General features: G+C 30.8%; 1 protein-coding gene and 1 long non-coding RNA gene across 3 annotated transcripts; one reads left to right on the plus strand and one right to left on the minus strand.

Moving 5' to 3' along the window:
* Window positions 1-458: 458 nt before the first annotated feature.
* LOC121220854 (dehydrodolichyl diphosphate synthase 2) lies at window positions 459-2,239 on the plus strand. The gene is made up of 3 exons (XM_041100513.1): window positions 459-1,047; window positions 1,160-1,227; window positions 1,538-2,239. The coding sequence occupies exons 1-3, from the start codon at window positions 628-630 to the stop codon at window positions 1,980-1,982; spliced, it is 933 nt and encodes a 310-aa protein (XP_040956447.1). The 5' UTR covers window positions 459-627; the 3' UTR covers window positions 1,983-2,239.
* Window positions 2,240-10,614: 8,375 nt separating this feature from the next.
* LOC107891623 (uncharacterized) lies at window positions 10,615-13,400 on the minus strand. Of its 2 annotated transcripts, XR_005918076.1 has the most exons (5): window positions 13,032-13,400; window positions 12,497-12,605; window positions 11,894-11,938; window positions 11,230-11,314; window positions 10,615-11,134 (listed from the first exon to the last, which is right to left on the minus strand). It is a non-coding gene; the product is annotated as an uncharacterized lncRNA (long non-coding RNA). The 2 variants fall into 2 exon arrangements; XR_001682267.2 differs by having other exon boundaries at window positions 10,615-11,314; window positions 13,032-13,399.
* Between the last annotated feature and the right edge of the window lie 134 nt (window positions 13,401-13,534).

Consider the following 13,534-nt stretch of genomic DNA (forward strand, 5'->3'; position numbering starts at 1 on the left):
TAGAGTGATAAGGAAATCAGCCCCGAATAGTCCAAAACAACGAGAAAAAATAGATAGTCCAAAACAGCGAGTATTCACCAAACTAAAAAAAATGGTAACAAATCATCTCTAAAATTACTTATAAAACTAATATTATATGTATAAATAAGATTAAAAAACATGCTATGCTGTACAAAAACTTAAGGAGAACCAATTTTTTAACAAGAAAATTCAGTATTCAGAAAGAAACCAATATATCATTTGTGGCCATGTCATTTCCCTTTTGTGGAAAAAAAAACCAAAAACAAATTTAAGTGGCCTATGAGAAATTGAGAATTAAAGCACCTTACGTAATTGAAGAAAACCAAAATAAATCAATAAAAATATTTTAACCACACGTGATAATAAACAATTTTATGTATAAAAAAATATAAAAAAAAATTTAAAGCCACATTTTAGGACCCGATATATCTTGTTCGTGTAGTTATAACGGTGTCGTTTCCTATCATCTCTTTAGCTCATTGGCTTATCCTTCGTTTTTATATATACGGTATACGGACCATCCAAACTCGACACTTGAACGTCGCTTCTTTTGTTAGAAAGACGTTAGCAGCGGCAAAATTTGAACGTTACTCTTAAGGAAGGATAATGCTATCCTTGCGCTTCGCTATTCCTACCGCAAATACATTAACTCCACCCAAGACTAAACCGAAACCGGGTTTAGTAGTACAAACCGCTTGGAACCAAACGGACCTTTTTCCTTCTCTTCCCAAACGATATGATTATAAGCTACAAGCAGCTACCACGGACTTATCTGTGGAGGGAGATATACCGGCGGAGGAGGTGGTGGAGCTGCCGGCGGAGCTGCGCAGAGAGTTGATGCCGAAGCACGTAGCGGTGATAATGGACGGGAACGGGCGGTGGGCTCGGCAGCGGGGATTGGCGACATCAGCAGGACACGAAGCCGGTGTAAAGGCGTTGAGGGAGCTGATCGAACTATGTTGCCAGTGGGGGATCCAGGTTCTGACTGTCTTCGCCTTCTCTTACGAGAACTGGATTCGTCCCAGGGTAATTTATGTACTTGTAATTTCATATTATGGTTTTGATTAAGGTAAAGATGTAGAGAGGGTTAAATTTGGAGTGAATACTATGATTAATTGGGGGTGTAGTCGAAGTGCAGGTGGAGGTTGATTTTTTGATGAGTTTGTTTGAGAGAGCGTTGAAGTCTGAAGTGGAGTCATTTTCTAGGTAACTCCCCTTTCGCTTCTCATTTTTATACCAAATTATTTTACTGCTTATACTTCCAAATTAATTTCTAAATCTATTTTTTCCAGATTAATTAAATATTAATTCAATTAAGAAATAATTAATATATAATTAAATTGTTAATTAAAAACTGTTATGTGCTAATTTGTTTCATATGAATTTTTTTTTTTGTATATGAATGATTAAATTGTTCTATTTTAACAAATGTTTTTTTTTAGATTAAAACAATTTCTTGTATCTAGAATTATATAGCGGGATTCTCATATCTGATATCCTATTTTGATTGGAGCAGAGGAGGCATTCGAATATCAGTAATAGGGGATTCAACAAAGCTTCCCACATCGCTGCAAAAGTTGATCAACGAAGTTGAGGAGACCACAAAACATAACTCCAGGCTCCAACTCATTGTAGCCGTCAGCTACAGTGGGAAATACGACGTCGTACAAGCATGCCGGAGCATTGCCGAGAAAGCCAAAGACGGCCAAATCCAACTAGATGACATCAACGAAAGCCTAATCGAACAAGAGTTAGAAACAAATTGTACGGAGCACCCATACCCTGATTTGTTAATTAGAACCAGTGGTGAACTTAGGGTCAGCAACTTCTTGTTGTGGCAATTGGCTTACACTGAGCTCTTCTTTGCTCAAGAACTCTGGCCTGATTTCAGGAAAGACGAGTTCGTCGATGCTTTGAGTTCGTATCAGCAGCGGCAGCGCCGCTACGGCGGAAGACATTGATCAGCTCATCAGAAAGTAAATAAATATGGTGTTAGCAATTGAAGATATATAGTCTTACTATACATATATAGAAATGTTATACAAATATGTAAAAACTTTCGTGTAGGATAGTCAACTGAATCACAGAAAGTTGATATTAATTTCGGGTTTAATCTCCAAGCAATTTCTACCTCTTATAAAAAGAATACTTACCATAAATTATGTTACAGCTCTTGAATCTAATTAATGACAAGCAGAATAATTTAGTTGATTGAGCAGCTGGGGAATTTTCATGATCAAGATATTGTATGTATTAGGCTGATGTCCAAACATGGTCCTTTCAATCTTTGGTCCTTTGATCTTCTACAAAATATTATGTGGTGCTCAATGTACCAGTATATTAAGGGATAAAATTAAATAAAGAAATCCAACTTGCATTAGAGTATGTTGGAAATAAGGGTCACCTTAATGTCGCCCATTTTAAGTCTATATCATTGATTTCTGTAAATTCAACATTTTAAGTGGTTGTTAAAGTAGAAAAATTAAAATTAAAATTAAAATAAAAGAAGGTTTTGAAATTAAAAATTAAGAACAAAATATAATTAGAAAAACCAATACGATAAAAATTTGGTTAAAGGTAAAATCTCTGTTTGATTAGTAAATTTAATCATTGATGCAAAGATAATTTTAATGCTCTTTAATAAATTAGTTATAGTTGTCGACGTCGCAACTAACAACCAATCTTTTATTATCTTATTTAATTAGAGGAAGCTTGTTAAAAATATTCCCTTATAAATAAACAACCCTATAACTTTGCACTTAGGATTAGCTTACTAGCAAGGGCGAAGTCAAAACAATTTTTTAGGGGATGAAATTTTAATTTTTATAGTCTATATCTTTATAATTTTTAAAGAATTGAATCGAATTTTTATAATTTTAGAGGTGCTAAAGTATAATTTTACCTTTACTAATTTAAAATTTTTAAAAAATCTCAAGGGCCTAAATAGCAATTTTACATTTTAGGGGGGCCGGGGGCTGGATTCGCCACTGCTTACTGGTAGCATTAAGAACGAAAAAAACCCTAATTCTAACCAAAATGCACACACAAGCAAGGTTCATTTAGATGAGATCATATATCCACACAATGTGAATTGCATAGTAGCTTATACTCAATCATGCTATTCGTCACAAACATGAGAATCAATTAAAGCATTACAGATTTAACTATTCTAATAGACAAGGTAAATATTTTAAAAAATGAAATACGATACAAATATTCAACAAACCTGGATATTTGTAATTAAAATAAAAGACATGCAAATAATAAAGACCAAAGAAAAGATGAAGGGCAATTTAGATCTCACAAACGTTTAGAATCAAAACCTCGAAATCCTTTTGACTAGAAAAAAAGTTTAGAAATTCATATATGCATGGCTATACGTGTAATAGCCCGATTTAGACCCTAGTCGGAGCAGTAGTTTCGGGACCACAAATCCGAGTTAGAATAATATTTTAATATTGTTTTCTATGTTTATAGTATGATATGTGATAGGTGTGAAAATTTTCGTATGAAAATTTTATCGTTTGTATGCTTAATTTGATAAAAAGACTAAATTGCATAAAATGTAAAAGTAGCATGCTATAAGTTAAGAGTGTCTAATTGCTATGGCTTATTAAATGAAAGGTCCTTATGATGATATTAGACCATGGATAGTGGGAATGGACATAAATGACCATCTATTATATATGTTTTTAATTAAAGGTTAATAATGTAAATTAGTTAATAAGTTATATAAGATAAAATAAAACATAAAATTTCTTTTATCATCATCTTCCACCACCAAATATAGAGAAAAGAAACAAGCATTGAAGCTTCATTAAGTTCGGTCCTTGCATGATTTATTAGGTATGTGTTTTGAGCTCGATTTTTTTATAATTTTTACGTTTTTGAGATCGTTGCTTTGTGTTTTATCAAGCCCATATCTCAATTTTAGAATTTGATTATGATTTTGAAATGTGTCATTGATGATTTTGTAAGCTTTGTGATGATAGTTGATGAAATATGAAAGATATGTGATAGATAAATATGTTTTGTATTTGGATTTTTGATGAATTTGAGCATTATGGGTTAAATTGTGAAAATGAGAAATTGAGGGGTTAAGATGTGAAATAAATGAAGTATATGGGTTGCTAGGGACTAATAAATATTCGGCCAAGCATGAGTAGAAAGAAATTATGTGTATTTTGTGTATTTATGAATTAGGGACTAAAATGTCCAAAGGTGAAAATATGAGTGCTAATTTGAAAAAAATGCCTAACTATATGTTTATGGATTTATGTGAATGAAATGTGAGATTGAATAAGTGAATTTAAATGTATATAGATCAAGAAATGAGAAATTCGGATCTAGACAGAGGCAAGAACAAAGTGCTCGATTGATCGACTAATCTCGCCATTGCTACGTTCGAGGTAAGTTCGGATATAATGCATATGGTTTTAAATAATGTTTAAATGAGATGAAAGAAATAGAAATGAGATTGTGAAGTTTAGTATGTGAAATGTGGATCGAATATATGTGGCACTAAGTGTGCGAATACCAAATAGCTACGCCTACCAAAAATGGCACTGAATGTGCGAGACTAAAGCAGCGTTTGGCTAAATAATTGGCACTAAGTGTGCGATACTAAGCCAAATTTCGGTTTAACGTAAAGGCAGTAAGTGTGCGATATTTTATAGCTTTGGCGAATTTGTTGGCACTAAGTGTGCGATGTCCTTGAACATTAAAAGATGACCAAACGAATTAATACATTGAACGTTGAAGTGGTAAATGTAATAGATAAGTACGAGATGGTACAGGTATGTACGAAACCTATGTGGTTGATGATATTGTGTATGAGGTAGAAGCAAGAGTATGAGAATTAATGAATATGGTTGAATAAGTTGGAATGAATAGAAATAAATATACTTGCATATGTGAGCTAAAAGAAATGGTATGAAATGAGTAATAGTTATGAATGAGATTGAGTAGTGATATAGATTGAACTATGTGTTAGCAAATATGTCATATAGCATTTTAAATGATGAGTTAAATGCATTATATTATGAACTTACTAAGCTCTAAGCTTACTATGTGAAGTTTTCTCTGTTTTACAGTGTTATAAAGCTAGCTCAGATCCGGGGATCGTCAGCGACTCAATCACACTATCAAACATCTATTTTGGTATCTTTTTGAAATGTATATACTAAAGTATGGCATGTATAGACTAGAGAACTTGGGATTTGTTTTGAGAGGCGTAAATATTGCCATGTGATACGGCATGATATTAATTGTGATTATGGTTGATTTGTTGGTTATTGAGTCAAGCACAACATGTGAATTGGTGTAGTTATTAATTAGTAAATGGAATATGATGGTATAAATTCTGTAATTGTGATCAAAAAAATGGCTTTTGTTTTTAAGGTAATGTGCACAAAATAGGATAGCATTAAAAGTATGTTCGGCTATGCTATAAGGTTACTATGTCGCATATGTGAAGGCATATCAACTAGTGTAATATGATTTGATTAGTTTTAATATGCACAAGTGCAGAAGTTGTAATCGTATATGCTTGAATGTATTAATGTATGCGCGTGAAATTGTAGTGTGACAAGCTTTCTTTTAATTTGATAAGTCGTATGCCATGAGTGAGATGTATGTATGATTCGAATATGTGATTAAAAAGTTGATATTAATTGATTAAAATTTTGGAGCATAATTCGTATATGTAAAAGAGTTAAATAAGCATGTTTTGATTTTGTTTAGTTGTGTGTTTAATATGACTGAATGTGATTTATACGATTAATTTGATGGTTACCCTTGAAATTAAAAATTTATTATAATGAGTTATTATAACTTTGTGCATGATTTGAATTGAATGATCGTATTAAGTTGTGTTTTTGATCGGTAATGCCTCATAACCCTAATCCGGCGACGGATACAGGTTAGGGGTGTTACAATACGTAGCCACTGACCTAACTGAGAAAATAAAAAACGTGTCCTTAATTAAACAAAACAGAAATTTTTTTAAATTCTTTTTGGCAGATTTTCACATTAAACTTTTGAAAATTTTTTATACACATTCTCAATATTTTTCAAGCTTGAGCAATGAAATAACTTCGCTTAGAGTTTTCAATTCCTTTCGAAACAATATATTATAAGCCTAAAACGAAGTTTTATAACTCACATTATCACCAAAATACTACAACAACATCATATTAAAAGTTTAAACTGCAAAATTACTAAAAATAAACTTTAAATTTCTTTTTCTTCGAGTGATTCTCTAAATTCATAGTAAATAAAATATAATAAAAACTTCAATAGCATAATTTAAAAAGAGAAATATCATAAATAAATTACAATCTACGCACTTATCAACCGGTGTTGTCCATTGTCTAACTAATATGGGTTTTGATGGAATAATCCTTTTCTCCTTTTTTTTTTTTTGTGAACGAAGGGATAATCCCTTTCTGTTGAACGTAGAACACCCAAATTGTATTCATGATTTGGTTATTGTTCCACACGGATTTTTGTCTTTTTTAAGTCTTTAAATTTGTACTGTTTATCAAACTACTTAAAATAGATGGAAAAATTAATGTCGGTTCATTTTGTTAATGTGGATGATATGTTAGCAATTAATAATTTTTTAAATTTTAAAAAACTATAAAAATTATAAATTTTTTTTGATATTTTTTATTTCAAAAAAGATAATTAATTGTTAATATGGCATACACTTGATTGCAACATGGATACCACATTAGGTAGCAAAGTTAATAGACGATAATTTTTCCATCCATTTTGGGTGTTTTGATAAACAATATAAGTTTAAAGGCTAAAAAAACAAAAAATTAAATGAATGACAAATAATTTTTTTATAAGGTTGAAAGGTCAAATAAATCATTGTGCCTAAAGAATAAATTATTTTATTTTTCTTAAATATGCATTTAAAACATTTCTTTTGCTACATTAGAGAAATGTAAATGTATTAGTTATACATTTCACTTAATACAATTATTATTATTACAAATAATATGGGTTTGCTTAACTAGTTACTAGTGTTACGGGATAGAATTTTATTCTTGCAATTCGCGTGGTTTTAGGCGATTTCTTAGGTTAAAATCCGTCTAAGGTCATTTAACTCTTGCAAAGTAAAAGTTCTCGATAGAAATTCTTCAAAGCACTGAAAATAAAGCAGAAACAACTCAAAATGAAGAACAACAAAAGAACAAAAATTGCCACAATAATACAAAACACATCAAGTGCTTGAGTAAATGCTTTCAAAGTATTCTATTACTTTAGAAAGAATACAAAGAATGGGATGATACAAATGAGGGGGAATGTCTGTATTTATAATTGAGCTCCCCAAGTCTAATGGTACAGATTGAATTACATCAACGACTAAGATTATTGTTTATCTATAATACAAGAGTCTTAAGGGATTTAAACTCTATACATCTTTATCTCTTAGGATTTACATTAATTACCCTAATAACTCTAGTTTTATTGGAGTGTTTCACTGGACCATCAAAGCTTCAAATAAATGAGTTTTTTTATGGACTTTACGAATCAAGCTGATTTAAGTGGGTCAAATGAGCCCTGTTTAATAATTTGACTTCTATAAAACGTTTTGTGCACAATGATCATAAGTTTTAATTCGCGGTCCATGACATTATTGCTCATAAACACTAATTAAGACTTATTCCATTATCAAATTTAAAATATTTATTTTATATTTACATTATTTTACTAAATTTAAGAAAAATAATTTACTAATTACATTTTTTTATTTGAATATCGACTTAACTATTTAAAAAGAAAAAAAAACAAAAAATATACCAGTAAACATAAAAAAGTGATAAAGACAGTAGGGTGCTTGGATTTAGAAATCAAAATTAGGTTGACTTAGCATTTTGATTCCGTATTCATTCCGAAAATTGGACATCAATTATTATAAACATAAAAGAATCAATAATTGAAAGGGGAAATTTATACCCATCATTTAAAGTTGTCTCCAAGCAATGACATTTTCTTTTGTACTGTTTATATTATTTTGGGAATTTATGATTAATTTTATTAATAATATTATTGTATCTCTCATCAATGTAATCACCATTAATTGCTAAAAAAATGATATCTCTTAATTTCAAATTTAAAGTGTTTTATGTTATGACAACATCAATGCAATTAGCAATTAGCAATTAAATAGATTTAAATGGTTAAAGAAAGGTATTATAATTTTATTTTTTGTGTGTTTTATATGAAGAAAAGTTGGAAAGATCTCAATTACTTACATTTCTTCATATTTGAGGTTTTATAAATTTAAATAACATTTGACTTAAGAATTATTCATTTTATATAAATTTTAACAAATTTAAATATTGGTATCATATTCATGTTATTTTGAGTTAGTGCTGTCATGTTGTGTCTATTATCGATGATTCATTAACTTATATATTGGATCGGTATATATGACATAGATACAATATCGAGAGAAAATAATTAAAATATGACACAAAAACGAATACATTAAACATTGGGTAATAGATATGACACATTAATATAAGTTGGGTTAATTCTACCATTCGTCCTCAAGGGATGACCTAAATTCTAAATCGGTCTCAAACTCCAAAACATTCTAATCGAGTTTTTAAAGTGTTAATATTGTATCAATTAGGTCCTTTCGTCAACCTAGCTAGTAGTCTGAGTGTTAATTTATATATTGCATGTGCAATTGGCATTTTAAAATTTTTTTCTACAATATTAGGGGAAAGGGATAACATGGTTTGAATCCGTGTCAAACGACTGTTTGACAAGACCTTTAACCATCTTCCATTAAAGTGAAGATTGTATTTAAGCTTTTAGCTTAATTATTTCAACTAAAACCTCACTTAATTTTAAGATAAATATTTTATAAATATATTTTTACATAATTTTTTGTTGCTGTTTTAATACTATTTTCTTATTGTTTTCTCCTTATTTTGCTATCATTTTTCTATTATGTTGCTACTGTTTTGTTGCTATTGTTTGGGTATTGTATAACACTTGCTTTATTATTAATTTTGTTATTATTTTAAAGGCATTTTCTTGTTAAGTTGTATCTATTTTAGTGTTATTTAAGTGTACATATTTTTTGAAAATTTATATTCAATTTGCTAGGAAATATTTATTTTAATGTTTTTAGTATTTTTGGTGTATTATATATATTTAAAAATTATATAAAAAATTTAATATAGGCGGATCAGGCCAGGCCAAGTCCTGGTTTTAGCATTTTTATCCGGGCCGAGCTTGGACAAAATTTTATACCTAATTTTTGGGCCAGGCCTAACAAATAGGCCTAAAATTTTGGTTGAGCCCGAACCCGACCTAATCCGGGCCATGAACACCTCTACATGTGACTCATGTTCATATTATTTTACTTAATTTAATACCATAAATTAATTTAGATACTAATTTATTTACTCATATAATGTCGTAATTCATAATACATTTTTTCATTATTTGTCATATGGTTCAATTTAAATAAATATATTTATATAAAAAAATTATGTTAAAAATAAATAATACTTTAATTGAATTGAAAAAATTGAGGTGTTGGATTGTATATTGTATTAGGTTCAAATTTCGCTTTGCATTAATTTTAAATTAATTTTTATAGATAATAAAACAAAAGCATTTCCATAATAATATTTATCAATTTATAAAAAGAGTACATTTTAATCTTTTTTTTAACTAAATTAGTGTTTGATTAGTTTGGGACACAAACTCAATCAAACGCTTTATAAAGTGATAATGTCACATTTGACACTTTTATAAAATGTCCAATGTGTTACCTTAATAATATGCGTTCTACTATGGTACTTATACTATCAATAACTTATTTGGTATGTGTATTTTGAAAATGTCCAATATAGTACTTAAACATCAATAAGTGGTTTATTATGGTACTCGATGTTAACACTGTTAATGAATAGCTAAACCAACCAATGAAAACTCGACATATAGAATTTTATTTTTTTCCACGTCATCAAGTCCACATAGATAATATAATATTATGTGGATAACTAAATAAAGCAAAAAAATTAGATTAAGGTCCGTTTGATTGCCAGTAAAATATTTTCCGTAAAATGATTTCTGGAAAAGATTTTACTTTTCTGTAAAATGACTTACTGGAAAATATTTTCTGGTGTTTGATTGAATCTGTGTAAAATATTTTCTGCTGTTTGGCAGATTTCCTGAAAATATTTTCTGGAATTTTTTTACATATATTAATATACATTAATAAATATTTATATTTTAAATTATTTTTACATATATTGCAATGATTTATTTATAAATAAATAAATAAAATTAAATATATAATAATACTCAATTATTAAGCTACAATATTAACCGTCATAAATTGAAAATAACCAAAGTCAAATAAATTATTTGTAATTGTGTTAAAAAATAAAAAACTAGGGTTGAATACTTATAAATTTAGCTTCCAAACCACAATTAAAAAAATACTAATCTATGCATTTATTTAAAACATATAAGATGTATTTACCTACCAATATGAAACTTTGGATCTTTTAAACAGATTCAGCAAGACCAAAATGTTAAACAAAAGAAAAGACATATTCCAAATCCTTAGTAAATTGTTATAGACTGTGTTTGGCGTAACTGCTTAAGTGCATCTACTATCAAATTGCTAGCCACTTACAACTAAAAAAATGGCAATGTCTGCTGCCAGGAAGCTTGCTGGGTTCAAATCAAAACACACAAAAACCAAAACTTAGCCTAAATAATCTAATCATAAAACACTACTCCGACTGTTAGCGTTGCATTAACTGATTCACCATCTGCTATCAAATTGCTAGCCACTTGCACCTTTCTTTAATAAGACTTTGATTACTTCCAGATGGGACCCTTGAACAGTATAGTGAAGTGGAGTGAATCCCTTGCGATTAGTGGCTCTCACTGAAACTCCTGATGAAAGCAGAGTTCAGACAACCTCTAGATGTCCTTTCTGCGTCGCAAAATGAATCGCACCCATGCCATCCATGGCAGCAGCACCAACATCAACATTTTGCTTGCAAAGATAACTCACTACCTGTGCTTGCCTTTTGGAAGGCAAAAACATATACAGATGGATATTCTGAACAACCCAAAAGAACAATGTTGTCACGGGGCAGAATTGAAGTTAAATATCCAGGTAACTATCATGATCTTTGAAGCCAATAAGATAACAACCTCAAGACATAGATTCAACTTCACATCAACCTCTAAAATGCTTCAGACATATTTGTGTCCCAAGTAATATGATTTATCATAGTAGCTGCAAAATTCAAAGCAACATTAATAGTTACAACATGGTACCAAATACTTGCTTTATATAGCACAACATGCATTCTTAAATATTTTGAAAAGAAAAATCTTCATAGGCCGTCCATCTTAATTCTGTTATCAAGGATACAACCGAATGAAATCTATCCAAGCACACACAAAAAACAGGTCGTACCCAGTGCACAAGGATCTTGGCTATAAATAGGGGCAGGTCTAATGTATCTTGCCTTCCCCTGTTCAAAAAGGTTGTTTCAAGGTTTGAACCCATAACCAAGCAGATAGCAAGTCAGGGACGACCTTCAAAATCTTGCCTATTAAAACACAAAACTTGTAGCTATAGTTTGTATCCAATTGGGTGATAAGAGGATAGCAGCTAGGGACCAAATGAAAAGTTTAGCCATAGTCTTTAAAATCCAAAAGGGCATACATTTTAAGTTTAAAATGATTGGTTTTCAAACAATAGGTTTAACACTATGAAACAAGCATTTTAGTCCATCTAAACAACATCTGTCACTCTAAATAAAACCCAACCTATATTCGCTCAGAGGTATACAAATGCCATAATAAGTACCTGAAAAATGGTCATTTTGGCGTTCCACAACATCTGAACCTTGAACTGCATACAATTTTAGCAACAAGTATATACGCAATTTTCAACAGTCATCAAACAGAATATGAATAACAGTAACCATTTTCTTTGTAATACTTGAAAAATCTTTCATTTTCAGGATTCAGTGAAAATAGACATTCTCATTCTCATCTAATAAGCACAATAGCAAAAATTAGCATTTTGATATTGATGTTACTTATTAATGTGTATGTTTCTGATTTGTGACCAACTAGAAATCAGCATGACAGAGCACTGATGTCTTTCCATACAGTGTAATTTTCATAGATTAATCTGTTCAAATTTTGAGCATTCTTCACTTTTGCTATAGAGGCTTCAACGCTAAGAGGAATCACTGGATGATGCATTTTTTGGATGACATAAAATTTTCAGTAGAACTTAGCAGTGTACTTGCAAAATATAAACTCTGCTACAGGTTCTGAATGCTAAATGAGTTCTTTGCATTTATTTCCTTTTCTTTTCATTTTTCCTCTTCACTGTAAGCAAACATTTTACCCCCACCTTACTTTTACCTTACAGTATCTAAAATGTAGGATCAAAGCTCACCTTGCAAGAAAATAACTCAACAATGCAGTCTTCTTTTGTGGGGATCACTCGCAAGTCAAGTACAGGACTTGCTTCAAAGTTGAAGAGCGCAAGTTTTGGAAGTTTGCACCTGAACAGCATCGAAGAACATATATATAATCAACAGATAAAGAAGATGAAGATAAAAGGCATCAAATTAAGCCCTGAGGTTAGAGCTTTAGAATGAATGAGAAACTTGGAATAAGTCAATTAAAAAAAATAGTTCCTTGATAGCCAAAGCAAAAAAGAGATTATGACTGAATAGATCAAATTTCCTTTTTCTTCTCTGACCTCTCTTCTCAAGATTCAGCCATAGAAGCTGGAAAAGCACAAGAAATACAAAGAATGGCAGAAGGAACTAGACTCAATACCCATTCTAGATTCAACTGGACACACTTAAGGAATCTAATAACCAGAATTAGAGAGAGAAAATTCTGTATTATATTAAACAAAAATTAGAGAGAAAAGGAAGGAAAACAGAATGCGGAGGTAAAATATTAGAGAAATATGCAGATACCTCGAGGAGATTAGAGATGAATTTTTCTCGACTGTGGACCTTAACTTTTTAAGGTTTCTTCAAAATACAGAGGTAAGGCTGACGGTCGAGCGACAAAGACGACGATGCTGAGATGGTGAGGTGAGGCCAACGAACGGAGATGAGGAGCCGAAGGAAGATACAGAAATGAATCAAAGAACAACAGGACAGATCACATCTACATTGAGGAGGACGTGACGGTCAGACGACGAGAGCTTCGATTGGGGGGAATTGAGTTTTTCTTGGGCATGGGAACAACCGATCAAGGATGGGGGAAGGGGAAGGGGAAGGGAAATGGAAGATTTGTGTTCTTTCTAATTTTCCTGAAAATGTCTTACCGAATTAGAAACGGTAAGACATTTTCCAAAATTAACACCTTCTTTTCCCGTGTTTTGTAATTGGTTTTACAGTATGAAAATATTTTCAGCCAATCAAACACCGAAAATTTCAGAAAATATTTTCCGGAAAACATTTTACACCAATCA

Source organism: Gossypium hirsutum, chromosome D09, assembly GCF_007990345.1.
Source record: "Gossypium hirsutum isolate 1008001.06 chromosome D09, Gossypium_hirsutum_v2.1, whole genome shotgun sequence".
In the NCBI taxonomy this organism is placed as follows: Eukaryota; Viridiplantae; Streptophyta; class Magnoliopsida; order Malvales; family Malvaceae; genus Gossypium; species Gossypium hirsutum.

Bases quoted from the DNA above. Each gene is read 5' to 3' on its own strand.
- LOC121220854 (XM_041100513.1), top strand. From the start codon at position 628: ATGCTATCCTTGCGCTTCGCTATTCCTACCGCAAATACATTAACTCCA. The intron at 1,048-1,159 runs GTAATTTATGTA...GTCGAAGTGCAG, and splicing joins AGAACTGGATTCGTCCCAGG to GTGGAGGTTGATTTTTTGAT. The intron at 1,228-1,537 runs GTAACTCCCCTT...TGATTGGAGCAG, and splicing joins GAAGTGGAGTCATTTTCTAG to AGGAGGCATTCGAATATCAG.